The sequence below is a fragment of the Coregonus lavaretus genome (assembly GCF_964263955.1).
Source record: "Coregonus lavaretus genome assembly, chromosome: 14".
Taxonomy (NCBI): domain Eukaryota; kingdom Metazoa; phylum Chordata; class Actinopteri; order Salmoniformes; family Salmonidae; genus Coregonus; species Coregonus lavaretus.
In genome coordinates, this window is record NC_140001.1 from 12,458,341 (window position 1) to 12,474,682 (window position 16,342).

Here is a 16,342-nt window from a genome sequence, read left to right on the forward strand (position 1 = left end):
TCTTTCTTAATTTACTCACAAACACAGACATGGTCAACTCTGTTCAGCTGGTTCTCAAGGTTAGACTAAATATGCCTCTGAACAGCACTGTCCCAGGTTCAAATAAAACAAAAGAACAAACAACTGCACATAAGAAACTCCACTAAGAAAAAACAAACATTATTATATATATTTATATATTAGAAAGCTATACACAAGCATGTTAATTTCACGGATTATTTTTTAAAGAGTCTTAATTTTATAATTATTATATATAATTAGAAATACACGTTTAAAAACAAAACCTCTACAAAGAGAAAACAGTTCAGCAAAGCATGGGTTCTCAGTCTGTTCTCATGGCTTGGTTTGGATGCCCAGTCATTTCATTTATTCTCGGACTATCCATCTCATGTTAGCAAAGCTATCAAAAAACACATTCTGGCTTATAGAAACTACAAAAAGCCACAAAAATGTTTAGCATTGTATTCCTTTCATATGAAAATATAAGCAAGTGTATCGTACAACTGTTTTTTTTTTAAATACTGAATATCTAATACAAGACCAAGGGTTTCTTGATTACACTAACATGGCTCTTGGGTAAAAGGATGGTCCTATCAATATGCTCCATGTTTGAGGAGGAGCTCTATGTTTAGCATGGGTTCTCTTCCTGGTTCCTCACATCTACCAACGGGCCTGCGGGTATACCTGTACACTCCTTCAAATGTTGCATATTAGCTTTCATTTTGTGTATGAATAATCTGTAATGTCTGGCAACTTTTGACCCCTCCCCTTTGCCCTCTGACCCTCTATTTACATAAATACGTTGAACCTGCAACATGACATCATCTATTGTAACAAACATTTTGTGAGGGAGAACTGCGGAGAAAGGTAGCAATGAAATTGACTCTGTACACATGTATTGGTTGGCCAGCTCAAGTGCTAGGCTGTTCACTCAGCAACTTACACTCTGGATTTTTTGCCTGTACTAGTCACTGATTATCACTGAGGAAAGTTATAAGTACTTTTACAAAACAGAGTACCTGACTTTTTTTGTTTATTTGTTGATATGCATATATGTACACATAGACACACGTGTAAATATAAAAGCATACATTTTTTTCCCCCACACACGGCACAAGTAATGCATAGTTCCCCACCAAAAATATCCCTTAACCCCATCCCAACCAACCTCCCCCACTGCTTTATAGAACTCCAATATGTATAGCACACATACTCTGCAAAAAGCAAAAAGAAAACATTACAGTTACATTTAGAAAAGGGTGCTCCCCTTCCTCCAATGAGATTGAGGGAGAGAGAGATAGATATAGAGAGAGCATGGGAGAGAGAGAGAGAGAGATAGAGAGAGCATGGGCTCTGGAGGTGAGTGACGCGTCGCGTGGTGATATCGAGGGTAAGTGTGTCGGGGCATCATGATGTCGCAGCGTGAGCGGAGCTTGAGCGACGGCCAGCGCTGTGTGTGGCTATCATGTGGCCCATCCCTCGGACAGGCGCACGCGTTTGACCGAGGGGCTCTCGCGCCCGTCCAGGGCAGGCCGGGACATTCCCAGTGGAGAGTGGAACTCGTTCCTGTGCTCGTCGCGGTCGCTGCCCTCGTGGGAGCTGCTGCAGCTACTCAGGCTGTCGACAGGGGAGCGGCCTGAGTCCTGGCGGGACGAGGGGTTCTGTTGCTGTGGGACGCCGTAGCCCCCCGGTGTGCTGCTGGTGCGATCTCTAGGAGGAGAAACAGGTTCGGACTTGATGTGCAGGCTTTGAGCAGAAGGCAGGGAGAGATTTGAATTGTGACATAAGTGATTGTTATTGCAATTCCTGTAGGAAGGAAAGGAAAACAAACACATGGGGTTAAAGAGTGAGGAAACATGATCATTCACAAGCACAAGCACACAAGTTTACTCAATTTCTCCACATCCATAAATCATGTCTGGTCAGAATATAACATTTACCTTCTCAATATGTATCAGTATTTTCATGGTAGTTTCCCTAACAAACTTAATTTCAATATCCATCCCTCCTCTCTTTGATCTGTCTACTGCCTGTGTAGATAGCCTGTAGAATAGATATTGTACATAGTATTGTGTGTATCCCGCTGTACTCACCCCAGCTGACTGAGGGCAGAGTGCTGCTGCATGTTCTGGAGGTGTTGCTGTTGCCATCCGCTCATGGAGCCCAGGTGGAGGGAGCTACCGCTGTTAAAGCCGGACAGGGAGGACAGGTCTGCACTGCTCAGTGAGTATTCTACACACACAGAGAGAGAGAGAGAGAGAGTGTGTGGTGGGGGTGGGGGTGGGGGGTGGGGGGGGGGGGGGAGAAAGAGAAAGAAAGAAAGAAATAACGAAAGAAAGAAAGAAAGAAAGAAAGAAAGAAAGAAAGAAAGAAAGAAAGAAAGAAAGAAAGAAAGAAAGAAAGAAAGAGAACCAGTCAGTTCAGGCCAGTTCAAACAGGTTGGCAAAGTACATTAGTTTGGAATTATGGCTACTGAAGTGAGAAGTATAAAAGTAATTTTCCTGCTGGGCCAATACAGGTGCCACTAATCATAGTGTTAGTGAGCGAGGGGATGATGCTGTGAGGGATATAGGATGTGTGTGAACAGCACCACCTGCTGTTAGGTTAGTGTAATAAAATGTGTTTTAACGTCAAATAATGAAACCATGTTTCACAGCCGCACAGCCTATTGTTGCTTGATTTTGCTATATTTATTCAATCATTGTACTCATATCCTTCCATATCCTTGTCTGTACATAATGCCCTGAATCTATTCTACAACACCCAGAAATCTGCCCCTTTTATTCTCTGTACCCAACGCACTAGAAGACCAGTTCTTAAAGCCTTTAGCCGTATCCTTATTCTATTCCTCCTCTGTTCCTCTGGTGATGTAGAGGTTAATCCAGGCCCTGTAGCCCCCAGTATCACCCCTACTCCCCAGGCGCTATCATTTGTTTACTTCTGTAACCGTAAAAGCCTTGGTTTCTTGCATGTTAACATCAGAAGCCTCCTCCCTAAGTTTGAGTTATTCACTGCATTAGCACACTCTGCCAACCCTGATGTTCTAGCAGTGTCTGAATCCTGGCTTAGGAAGGCCACCAAAAATGCAGAAATTTCCATCCCCAACTACAACATTTTCCGTCTAGATAGAACTGCCAAAGGGGGCGGAGTTGCAATCTACTGTAGAGATAGCCTGCAGAGCTCTATCATACTATCCAGGTCTGTGCCCAAACAGTTTGAGCTTCTACTTCTAAAAATCCACCTTTCCAGAAATAAGTCTCTCACTGTTGCCGCTTGCTACAGACCCCCCTCAGCCGCCAGCTGTGCCCTGGACACCATATGTGAATTGATTGTCCCCCATCTATCCTCAGAGTTCGTACTGCTTGGTGACCTAAACTGGGATATGCTTAACACCCCGGCCGTCCTACAATCTAAACTAGATGCCCTCAATCTCACACAAATTATCAAGGAACCTACCAGGTACAACCCTAAATCTGTAAACATGGGCACCCTCATAGATATCATCCTGACTAATTTACCCTCTAAATACACCTCCGCTGTCTTCAACCAGGATCTCAGCGATCACTGCCTCATTGCCTGCGTCCGTAATGGGTCCGCGGGTCAAACGACCACCCATCATCACTGTCAAACGCTCCCTAAAACACTTTAGCGAACAGGCCTTTCTAATTGACCTGGCACGGGTATCCTGGATGGATATTGACCTCATTCCGTCAGTAGAGGATGCCTGGTTGTTCTTTAAAAGTGCATTCCTCTCCATCTTAAATAAGCATGCCCCATTCAAAAAATTCAGAACTAAGAACAGATATAGCCCCTGGTTCACCCCAGACTTGACTGCCCTTTACCAGCACAAAAACATCCTGTGGCTTACTGCATTAGCATCGAACAGCCCCCGCGATATGCAACTTTTCAGGGAAGTCAGGAACCAATATACACAATCAGTTAGGAAAGCAAAGGCTAGCTTTTTCAAACAGAAATTTGCATCCTGTAGCACTAACTCCAAAAAGTTTTGGGACACTGTAAAGTCCATGGAGAATAAGAGCACCTCCTCCCAGCTGCCCACTGCACTGAGGCTAGGAAACACTGTCACCACCGATAAATCTACGATAATTGAGAATTTCAACAAGCATTTTGCTACCCACCTGGCTACCCCTACCCCGGCCACCAGCTCTGCACCCTCCGCTGCAACTTGCCCATGCCCCCCCGCTTCTCCTTCACCCAAATTCAGACAGCTGATGTTCTGAAAGAGCTGCAAAATCTGGACCCCTACAAATCAGCTGGGCTAGACAATCTGGACCCTTTCTTTCTAAAATTAGCCTTCCGAAATTGTCGCAACCCCTATTACCAGCCTGTTCAACCTCTCTTTCGTATCGTCTGAGATCCCCAAAGATTGGAAAGCTGCCGCGGTCATCCCCCTCTTTAAAGGGGATGACACTCTAGACTCAAACTGTTACAGACCTATATCCATCCTGCCCTGCCTTTCGAAAGTATTTGAAAGCCAAGTTAACAAACAGATCACCGACCATTTCGAATCCCACCGTACCTTCTCCGCTATACAATCTGGTTTCCGAGCTGGTCATGGGTGCACCTCAGCCATGCTCAAGGTCCTAAACGATATTATAACCGCGATCAATAAAAGACAGTACTGTGCAGCCGTCTTCATTGACCTGGCCAATGCTTTCGACTCTGTCAATCACCGCATTCTTACTGGCAGACTAAATAACCTTGGTTTCTCAAATGACTGCCTCGCCTGGTTCACCAACTACTTCTCAGATAGAGTTCAATGTGTCAAAACGGAGGGCCTGTTGTCTGGACCTCTGGCAGTCTCTATGGGGGTGCCACAGGGTTCAATTCTCGGGCTGACTCTATTCTCTGTGTATATCAATGATGTCGCTCTTGCTGCTGGTGACTCTCAGATCCACCTCTACGCAGACGACACCATTTTGTATACATTTGGCCCTTCATTGGATCTGTTATCAAACCTACAACAAGCTTCAATGCCATACAACACTCCTTCCGTAGCCTCCAACTGCTCTTAAACATTAGTAAAACTAAATGCATGCTCTTCAATCGAACGCTGCTTGCACCCGCCCGCCCGACTAGAATCACTACTCTCGGCGGGTCTGACTTAGAATATGTGGACAACTACAAATACCTAGGTGTCTGGTTAGACCATAAACTCTCCTTCCAGACTCACATTAAGCATCTCCAATCCAAAGTTACATCTAGAATCGGATTCCTATTTCGCAACAAAGCCTCCTTCACTCATGCTGCCAAACATGCCCTCGTAAAACTGACTATCCTACCGATCCTTGACTTCGCCGATGTCATTTACAAAATAGCCTCCAACACTCTACTCAGCAAATTGGATGTAGTTTATCACAGTGCCATCCGTTTTGTCACAAAAGCCCCATATACTACCCACCATTGTGACCTGTACGCTCTCGTTGGCTGGCCCTCACTACATATTTGTCGCCAAACCCACTGGCTCCAGGTCATCTATAAATCACTGCTAGGCAAATCCCCGCCTTATCTTAGCTCATTGGTCACCATAGCAACACCCACCCGTAGTATGCGCTCCAGCAGGTATATCTCACGGGTCATCCCCAAAGCCAACACCTCCTTTGGCCGCCATTCCTTCCAGTTCTCTGCTGCCAATGACTGGAATGAACTGCAAAAATCTCTGAAGCTGGAGACTCTTATCACCCTTACTAACTTTAAGCGTCAGTTGTCAGAGCACCTTACCGATCACTGCACCTGTACACAGCCCTTCTGAAATTAGCCCACCCAACTACCTCATCCCCATATTGTTATTTATTTTGCTAATTTGCACCCCATTATCTCTATTTGCACATCATCTTATGCACATCTATCACTCCAGTGTTAATACTAAATTGTAATTATTTTGCACTATGGCCTATTTATTGCCTTACCTCCATAACTTACTACATTTGCACACACTGTATATAGATTTTCTATTGTGTTATTGACTGTACGTTTTGTTTATCCCATATGTAACTCTGTGTTGTTGTTGTTTTTATCGCACTGCTTTGCTTTATCTTGGCCAGGTCGCAGTTGTAAATGAGAACTTGTTCTCAACTGGCTTACCTGGTTAAATAAAGGTGAAATAAATCAAATCAAATCAAAAATGCTTATATTCACTATCATGTCTGAGAAGTCCTGTAAAACTGCCTATCTGTGTGTATGCGATATATAAATCGTATCAAATCAAATCAATAATCATATCCAAATGTAAATGGTGGGGCGTGTGTGTATAGGTCACTTTCTAAACTCACTGAAACCCTGCAAGTAGTAACAAACACACACACACATAAAATATGTATGTGACAAAGACTGTGTGTATGTATGTATGCATATATGCATTTATGTGTGTATGTATGTATGTATGCATATATGCATTTATGTGTGTATGTGTGTGTGTGTGTGTGTGTGTGTGTGTATGTGTATAACAGGTATAGAAGCAGTGGTACCTACCAGTACCGTATGAAGTGGACATGGCTGATGGGTAACCGCCCATGCCTTGCCCAGGTAGGGTGGGCGTTGCTACAGAAACCACAGGGGTGGCCAATGACTGTGCAGACTGGGAGTTGTTTATTCGCTGGTTCTATGAGACGGAAAGAAACAGAGAGAGACGGAAAAGCATGAGCGCCATCACAAACAAAGTCAGCACCAGATTTTTTTGGGAATAAAAATAGACTTTGTAATTTATTATTTTTTGCTCCACAGATGCTAGGGGAATGAACAACATGCCAGCTTCTTGGAAATTATTCACTTGACATGCGGCACGGCTGAACCCTGCCAACCCTATCATTTACCACCCCTTCTGAGGACCCGCCGTCGCTATAGTAACCCTGCTGGTCTCCACGGCAACAGAAACAGCTGGGAGAGGCACTTTATTGTGGCGGGGTGTGGCGCAGAAATGATGGCGGTTTGATGCCATATAAAAGTGTTCCCATTGTTGCCTTTCATTTCCTGGTTCTGGGAGAGGAGAAACGTATGCTAAGGTGCCATGCAACGCCTCTGAATCAGACATGGAAGGAAGGGAATGGAGGGGGTTGAAACGAGGGGGGTGAGAGGGGAAACATGACAGGATGCAAGGACTCAGAAACACCACTAGGTGTCACCCTGGGCCCTGGCTAAACGTCCTCCACCCCTACACATACTGTACAAGGCATGCAGCGGATTGGTTGAGGTGGAAGTTGCCCCTATGTGGACATCTAGGATAATCTTACCCTGTATTTTAATGCTAACCTTCACCACCTAAAAAGTAATCACTGACCTTAGATCAGCTCTTAGGAGCAACTCAACTACACTCAGCAAACTATAATTCTCTAGTTCAGTCAGGGGTGATGTATTTCTATTGTTAAAGACGTCCTCCAGCAACTTTTACAGTTGAAAAGCGATATTCCAAGTATACATACAGTAAAGTACACACACTAAAGGATAAAAAAAATATGTTTTGAACAGAATAGTGATTTTATAGACACAACTGCAAACTGTAAGGAGCAGTGCATTCAAGGAGTTGGTCTAATGGGAATTCCCCCTTGCTTGAGGCAATAGAGAACAAAGGGGAAAGGCCCACCCCCCCTCTTGTGCTATGTCATGACTTACCTGGACCACCTATTGAGATGTGCCTTTTGTTAAGTAAATCAGGTGTTAAATGAGGTGAAAAGGAGACTGGTATGCCACTTTAAACAATAATGACTGGTCTCCCTTCAATCTAACTGAGGGTGATGGATGACATCTGTGTTTGGGGATCTTTATTATTTTTGGTGGCTAATTTGAGTGACATGCCCACTTACCAATAGCAGATCGACATCCTCAGACTGACGGCATTGAAGGGGAGGGCGATAAATTCCGATTAGTTTAATTGGATGGAGGAAGTGGCCGGGTGTGGCTCTAAGAATGGAACCACTCCAGGAGTGAAGCGACTAAACTGGAGCTCATTCGAAACGGAAATGTACTATTACTACTGTACTACACTAACAGTCTATCTTGTTAAAATCATAACCTATGACAGCACATGTATGGGACAGTTACAGCCACTGAACCCCAGCTACAGCCACTGAAGGACAGTTACAGCCACTGAAGGACAGCTATAGCCACTGAAACACAGCTACAGCCACTGAAGGACAGCTACAGCCACTGAAGGACAGTTACAGCCACTGAAGGACAGCTACAGTCACTGAAGGACAGCTACAGCCACTGAAGGACAGCTACAGCCACTGAAGGACAGCTATAGCCACTGAAACACAGCTACAGCCACTGAAGGACAGCTACAGCCACTGAAGGACAGTTACAGCCACTGAAGGACAGCTACAGCCACTGAAGGACAGTTACAGCCACTGAAGGACAGTTACAGCCACTGAAGGACAGCTACAGCCACTGAAGGACAGCTACAGCCACTGAAGGACAGTTACAGCCACTGAAGGACAGCTACAGCCACTGAAGGACAGCTACAGCCACTGAAGGACAGTTACAGCCACTGAAGGACAGTTACAGCCACTGAAGGACAGCTACAGCCACTGAAGGCCAGTTACAGCCACTGAAGGACAGTTACAGCCACTGAAGGACAGTTACAGCCACTGAAGGACAGTTACAGCCACTGAAGACAAACACTCAAAAAGACAATAGAAACACACAGAGAGGATATCAACTGAGAGGACATAACAAAAAGACAAAGTAAAAAAGGGGGATGGGATCAGGACTGGGACTGGGACTGGGACTGGGACTGGGACTGGGACTGGGACTGGGACTGGGACTGGGACTAGGACTGAGACTGGAACTGAGACTGAGACTGAGACTGAGACTGGAACTGAGACTGAGACTGGGACTGACTGAGACTGGGACTGGGACTGAGACTGAGACAGACTGAGACTGGGACTGGGACTGAGACTGGAACTGAGACTGAGACTGGGACTGAGACTGAGACTGGAACTGAGACTGAGACTGGGACTGACTGAGACTGGGACTGAGACTGAGACTGAGACTGGGACTGGGACTGAGACTGAGACTGAGACTGAGACTGGGACTGGGACTGGGACTGGGACTGGGACTGAGACTGGGACTGGGACTGGGACTGGGACTGGGACTGGGACTGAGACTGGGACTGAGATTGGGACTAGGGGTGAAGTGATTGAGCGACTCACGATGGAGGGCATGTTGTTCTTGGCTCCAGGGGGGACAAGCACCCGCAGGTCAGGCTTGCGGTTGCTGTTCATACCCAGGTTCATGGTCGGGGGAGACTTGGCCTGCATGCTCTTGTTCATGTTGCCCGGAGAGACCAGTAGACCGGGCGAGTTACGGTGGTGGTTCCCGTAGCCGTTGCCTAAAGAGTGGAGAGGGAGAGAAGAGAGAGAGTGGAGCCATCAATTATACTGTTCAATAGACCTCTGTTAGTGTATCCTACATATTGTTCTCAGACCACAGTAGCATGTTGTACTGAGGATACCATTACTTCTGCAAATATTCAAATTCTTCAACTAGTGGAGGGGTGGAGATGCTACTGTCCTAGAGCCAGAGAGTGGTCACTTTCACACAGTGATTCCAATAACTCACACAATTCTGGGTTTGTGAAGACATCTTCTTTGATTTCTTCGAGGACTGTATCTTTTACCGCTGTCACTATCATTTACCCTGCATCTAGCCAGTGATGGCTAGTGAGATGTGTAAAAACATTAAATTAGGGCCTTGGAGACCACAGTGGGACAGGGCCCATCATTTGTCCATCAGCGCTAAACACGCGTTGCCTCTTCCAGACAAAGACCCTGCCCTGGGGTAGACACCCAATCCATATTCCTCATCCTCTGACAGACTGAATGGAGGACTGAGTTTAGCACCCACGCCACACACAAACCAGTGGGGCACCCTCCCAGCAACATCTCATTAAAAACAAGAGAGAGTGAGCAGTGTATACTCTTTGTTCTAACCCAATCCCACAGCCTGCTTTCCCCGTCTTCCTATGGGTAGAACACTGAGAGCTGTATGGACATGTCCCACTTGAAAGAGGGGCAGGAATTATACGTTAGACATAAATGAATTTCCTAATCATAGGGAAAATGAGTCGCAGATGTCTTCCTGGGCAATTTCCTCCTGCTGATCTCTGTTTAATTTGAGAGCAAGGTTTTTGTTGTTTGGAAATGAAAACGAAAGTTCAATTTGAACAATCTGAAGAGAAAACGACAGCTAGTGGTAAAAGAAAAAGTGTCTGTCTAACAGTATTAGTAAAACGTGTGTGTGTGTGAGTGTGTGAGCGTGTGTGTGTGTGTGTGTGTGTGTGTGTGTGCGTGTGGGTACGTGTGGGTGTGTGGGTGTGTGTGGGTGTGTGTGTGCGTGTGAGTGTGTGTGTGTGTGTGCGTGTGGGTGTGTGTGGGTGTGTGGGTGTGTGTGGGTGTGTGTGTGCGTGTGAGTGTGTGTGGGTGTGTGCGCGCATGTCTGCATGCTTGAGTACCTATGTGTAAGATTGTGATAGTATAGTGTCAGAGTGTGTGTCAAACAGTATTTGTCTAAGTTGTGTGACTTTCAATATGATGAATGACGTATTGTGCCGGTGCATGACAGCGTACGTGTGCACAGAGCATGTGCATGGATGCACCTGTGTGTTTTGTATGGGAGCCTCTCCTAGAGCCACTCCATCCAGCTGCATCGTCAGCTCTGCCTGCCTCTCTCTCATCCTCCTGGCTGGACCATTGTACAGTGGAGTGGGCCCATGTGGAGAGACATGAATGAGAATACACTTGCCACTCCATCTCAATGAGGCTCTCTGTACTCACAGATCATTTAGTGAATCAAAACCGTTCTAGAGGTTCTAGAAAATATCAGAGAATTACATGTAGAAAAGCTGAGACTGTCCAAACTTTACCAACACATTTTTTTAAATTAAGACAGCTACAGATGTTCAAAAACCCAAGCCCATGGAGAAGGTAAGGTTTGTTGGTTGTGTGATTAGAAGTGGCATATCCGGTTCAAGAGCTTGACATTTCTGTGAGACAGAGGGATCTTGGGAATGGTGAATGAGAGAGAGAGAGAGAGAGAGAGAGAGAGAGAGAGAGAGAGAGAGAGAGAGAGAGAGAGAGAGAGCGAGAGAGAGAGACTTGTAATGTTACTGTACAGCCAGGCTGAGCGTAAAGTGAGTAGGGGATTTCAGGCAGCCATTTTAGGACAACAGCTCTGACTCAAAATAGAGACACTGGCTATAGCACAGAAGATGGGCTTTATTATCTAAGGCAGGCAATGGACAGGTGATAAGGATGCCAAAGGTTCTCTAAAGCTGCCAGTGACTTAGGTTGAGTTTAACTGGACACTTGGATTATATCATGGTTTGGCCAGAGCTACTAGCAACATGGCTACAGAGAGGCTAATGCAGTAGCTAGCATCTGACTACAAATATGCCACTGTATAGCAGCTCTGTGAGTCTGAGACATGATCATCACTGACACTGACACTGACAGTCAAACTGGAAGCGAGCGTTTTGAGGAAGTACCAAAATGAACAGTCGCTGCCCATGTAAGAATCAGCCTCTGTGCTGTATAAAAACAACAATATAATATCTGAAGTGAAGATATAAAGGTATTTCTGTAGGTAGATTAGGCCTGGGGCCTTGCTTGGGCTGAGGGATGCCAAACTGTTACTGTACGCTAACACACTGGCTGCCTCGCAAACCTGCAAGATGTGCCTATTGGGCCTCACACACAGACAGACACACAGACAGATGGCTGGTGTGGTTCAACTCGTGTATATTTAACTGTTAACTGTCCTGTTGTGGTCTAATGGGTGAACTCTGTCCCACTTTCCGTATGCAGGTTCTTCCGTTGAGGTTGGGCCTAACGTGCATTCAAATCTGAATCCACCATCTGAGGTATTACATTTTTACATTTTAGTCATTTAGCAGACGCTCTTATCCAGAGCGACTTACAGTTAGTGAGTGCATCATTTATTTTTTTCATACTGGCCCCCCGTGGGAAACAAACCCACAACCCTGGCGTTGCAAGCGCCATGCTCTACCAACTGAGCTACAGGGGTATGGTGTCACGCTAACTAACTAACTAACTAACAGCTTCCACTGTATCTATGTAGGCTATGGACAAAAATACAGGCACCATTTAGCTATTTTTTTGTAAGAATAGATCTTGTGTCTTTGTCTCAATGCTCTTGTTTGGGAAGACACTGCAAACCAGCATAGACCTACATTCATTTCAAGCTAGTCCATGCTGGTCTATGCTGGTCGGTGCTGGTTGGATGCTGGTCAAGCTGGTCTGACCAGCATGGTCTAGCTGGTCAAGCTGGTCTGACCAGCATGGTGGTTACCAGCCCTTGCTGTGTTTTGGACACTGGTGCTCAAATCAAATCAAGAGTAAAAAAATAAAAAGTAAAAAAAAGTGATCACTCTTTACTGTGTTTTGGAAACTGGTGACCAGCCTTCACTGTGTTTTGGACACATACCAGTTTAGGCTGGTGATACTGGTATGCTGGTGACCAAGCTGGTCCATGCTGGTCTATGCTGGTCCAGCATGGTCTAGCTGGTCAAGCTGGTCTGACCACGCCCATTATTATCATATTTCCCAGCATGCTCTATTGCAGTTGATTTTTAGAATTGTTTGTTTCAATATCTTTTTAGTTTCTTGTGTTTTTGCATGTACATAGATTGATTAATTGATCTTATGCTACACAAAGATAAGTAACATAAATTTTTCTAAACTAATCCAATCTGTTAGTTGGACTGAAATTATTGTTCCAGTTTAGATGGTTGAGGTAGTCTCATTTATTAATCTTTCTAACCCTGGCAGTCATTCTGAATGCATATTGTGGGAGAAGAAAAGTTCCAATTGTTGGATATCCCCACCCTGGCTGGATTCCAATAGGAATTAAACTTCACTTGATGTGACTTGAAGGCTAGTCACCATCAAAAACACAGCGAAGGCTAGTCACCATCAAAAACACAGCGAAGGCTGGTCACCACGGAAAAGGGCAAAGGAACCACGAAAACACAACCAAGGCACCACGAAAACACAACCAAGGCACCACGAAAACACAACCAAGGCACCACGAAAACACAACCAAGGAACCACGAAAACACAACCAAGGAACCACGAAAACACAACCGAGGCACCACGAAAACACAACCAAGGAACCACGAAAACACAACCAAGGAACCACGAAAACACAACCGAGGCACCACGAAAACACAACCAAGGCACCACGAAAACACAACTAAGGCACCACGAAAACACAACCAAGGCACCACGAAAATACAACCAAGGCACCACGAAAACACAGCGAAGGCTGGCCACCAGCAAAACCAGCAGCTATGCTGGACCAGCCTATGCTGGTCTATGGTGGTCTATGCTGGTCTATGCTGGTCTTTTCAACAGGGGAGGGGATGGGCAAACAGGACAGAGTGGATCTATGCATCTATAGAGCTGTTCCAGGGTCTAGTGTGTGTGTGTGTGTGTTTGTATGTGTGACCTGTGGAGATGTGTGAGTGATTGAGGCGAGAGGTGACATGAGCTGGTTAATTCTCCTACACAGTGAAGCAAGCAGGCAGCAGAGCAGAGATCAGAATGCTGCTGACAGCTACATAAAAACAAATAGAGGTAAGAGGGGTTCACAAGCTGGGACTGAAACACCCTTCATCAGCCTGGTCTCTCTCTCCTCTCTCTCTCTCTCCCCTCTCTCCCCTCTCTCTCCTCTCTCTCTCTCTCTCTCTCTCTCTCTCTCTCTCTCTCTCTCTCTCTCTCTCTCTCTCTCTCTCTCTCTCTCTCTCCTCTCTCTCTCTCTCTCTCTCTCTCTCTCTCTCTCTCTCTCTCTCTCTCTCTCTCTCTCTCTCTCTCTCTCTCTCTCTCTCTCTCTCTCTCTCTCTCTCTCTCTCTATCTCTCTCTCTCTCTCTCTCCATCTAACCAACTCGCTTTCCCCAGCTAGGGAAGGGGTTGACAGACAAGACACACTCACATAGAGATGTGAAAACACAACCACACACACACGCGCACACACACACATGACACGCACACACGACACGCACAGCCCTGCCACAACGGTTATATACCAAGGACGTGACAACTCGACCTTCCAATATCAAACTGTGTCATGTGTCACTTATCAATCAAATATGTCTAGCAATGCTGGCAGCCATGGCATGAGTGGCACACGGGGCTGTGTGTGTGTATGTCTGAGGACGAGGGACATTTCACAAGAAAATAAAATGTCTGTAGTAGCGAACACCAGGCTGAAACACTCACTACTGACAGACAGCTTATCAAAGCAGAAGTGAAAAAATTACGTCAGTGGCCAGCCACCTCACATTGAGTCACAGACAACCCACTGGGCACAGACATCAGTTCAATGTCTAGTTTTGATTTACATTAGGTTGAGTTGTCAACTAACGTGAATTCAACGTGAAATCAACAAAAACAATTCACCATTTCATTGGATTTAGGTTAAAAGCTAGGTGGAAAAAATGAATGAAATGCCCTTACGTTGATGACATTTTGCAAATCCAATGAGCTATCCACGTTGATTCAACGTCATCACATAGATTTTTTGGGTTGAAATGACGTGGAAACAATGTTGATTCAACCAGTTTTTACCAGTGGGAACCCAGAACATCATTAAAACCTATGACTGGCTTCAGAGAACGCTTCCATCTGTGTCTCTCCCTGTTTCTCTACTGCAAACTTGCATGGCAGAATATTCATCATGGGGTTTTCCCCCAGCTGTAGGATTTAAGAGAGACTTGAATGGAATCTTTTTAAGTTCCACATGATCTCTCTCCACGTTGTGTTTTTACCACGGCCGGGCGCGCCGGGTCCTCACAGAGCGCCTCTGTTCATCGCCGTGGCGACACAAAGGCTACATTTGAAGTACGCTGCAGAGCAGGCTGCCGATGGAACACACGCCACAACAAACGACCCTGTTGTGTATGTGTGTGTGTGTGTATGCGAGTGAGTGTGTGAGGGGTCAGACAGAGGGACCGGTCTCTAAACCCTATCAGGGAGCCCTGGGGGCCAGACTGGGCTGCCCAGCTGTGCTCCCCTGCCCACCCCCCCTCCCCACACCCCTTACCGAGAAACTAACCCCCCAGCCCCAGTTTAAGACTCGCCCCTGTCTCTTCCTCTGTTAGTGCCCTATTCTTGAGAGCTCCTCACACTGCCTATTAGCTGACTGTAAGCCAAAATTATGGCCGCATATAACCCCACAAACACACATGTAAATCCATTCAAGCTCTTGCAAATAAATGCAGACATACACGTACACACGGACCAATTTACTTTTCACAATAACATTATGGTATGGTAATGTTACATTTATTTTGCTCAAAACATATGACAGTAGTTAGCCTATGAAAGAGTTTGAATAGCCAAACAAAATTTGCAGTTTACACCAAAGCCACGAGGTAGAGGAAATAAACAGTGGTTAAAGGCAGTGTGATACTGCTCGGCTCATTAAGACATGGCACGCACACACACACACACACACACACACACACACACACACACACACACACACACACACACACACACACACACACACACACACACACACTCAGAGAGAGAGAGAGAGAGAGAGAGAGAGAGAGAGAGAGAGAGAGAGAGAGAGAGAGAGAGAGAGAGAGAGAGAAAGAAAGAAAGAAAGAAAGAAAGAAAGAGAGAGAAAGAGAGAGAGTTAGAGTGAGAAAGAGAGAGAGCGAGAAAGAGAGCGAGTGAACAACAGAAAGAGAAATACAAATCCATATATAACACCTCCGATCCCTAAGGTCCTAAAACACACAGGACCTTCCCTTCCGTGATTGAATATCTTCCTACACACTCTAATATAATTTTTATTCCTTTTTCCAGTTGTTAGAGAATTTCTGAGCCGAGACCAGGATGTGCCACGGACCCAGTACTGGACAAACATTCCCTGAGGAACTCCAAGACCACTAAAATCAACACGTCATAGACAGCAACTCCACTTGGGTTTGGATTACTATTAGTCATGCGTTTTATTGCCTGGGTGGGAGAGTGGGTGCCCTGTGTGTATGCGTGTGTGTCTGTGTGAGAAGGAAGATGCCATCCTTACCAGCACTGGTGCCCGCGCCAGTGGTGAGGTCAGCACCCATGAGGCCACCTGAAAGATGAAAGGGGGAGGAGAGAAAAAGAGAAAAGAGAAGGAAACCTTTAGATGAGAGACCTCCCTCCTTCACGCCCACATCCATCCACATCCCCATCAGCTCCCTCCTCCTCTCTCGCCTTTCAGCAGCTCTGACTAACTTACTTTAACTACCATCCTTCCTTATTTTGTGCCAGGGTTGATGTGTGTCTACCTCTATGTGTGTGTGTGTGTGTGTGT

General features: G+C 45.7%; 1 protein-coding gene across 1 annotated transcript; it reads right to left on the reverse strand.

The window, feature by feature from the left end:
• Positions 1 to 516: 516 nt before the first annotated feature.
• On the reverse strand, positions 517 to 16,117 carry LOC311141011 (myocyte-specific enhancer factor 2C-like). The gene is made up of 5 exons (XM_084176289.1): positions 16,073 to 16,117; positions 9,168 to 9,346; positions 6,493 to 6,622; positions 2,094 to 2,232; positions 517 to 1,806 (listed from the first exon to the last, which is right to left on the reverse strand). The coding sequence occupies exons 1-5, from the start codon at positions 16,110 to 16,112 to the stop codon at positions 1,464 to 1,466; spliced, it is 831 nt and encodes a 276-aa protein (XP_084032415.1). The 5' UTR covers positions 16,113 to 16,117; the 3' UTR covers positions 517 to 1,463.
• Positions 16,118 to 16,342: the final 225 nt, after the last annotated feature.

What these genes read in the sequence shown, in the direction of transcription:
- LOC311141011 (XM_084176289.1), bottom strand. Translation starts at nt 16,112, where the DNA reads ATGGGTGCTGACCTCACCACTGGCGCGGGCACCAGTGCTG. An exon ending in TGGCGCGGGCACCAGTGCTG is followed by an intron (nt 9,347 to 16,072) that starts GTAAGGATGGCA and finishes TCCACTCTTTAG; the next exon opens with GCAACGGCTACGGGAACCAC. An exon ending in TCTGCCCTCAGTCAGCTGGG is followed by an intron (nt 1,807 to 2,093) that starts GTGAGTACAGCG and finishes TCCTTCCTACAG; the next exon opens with GAATTGCAATAACAATCACT.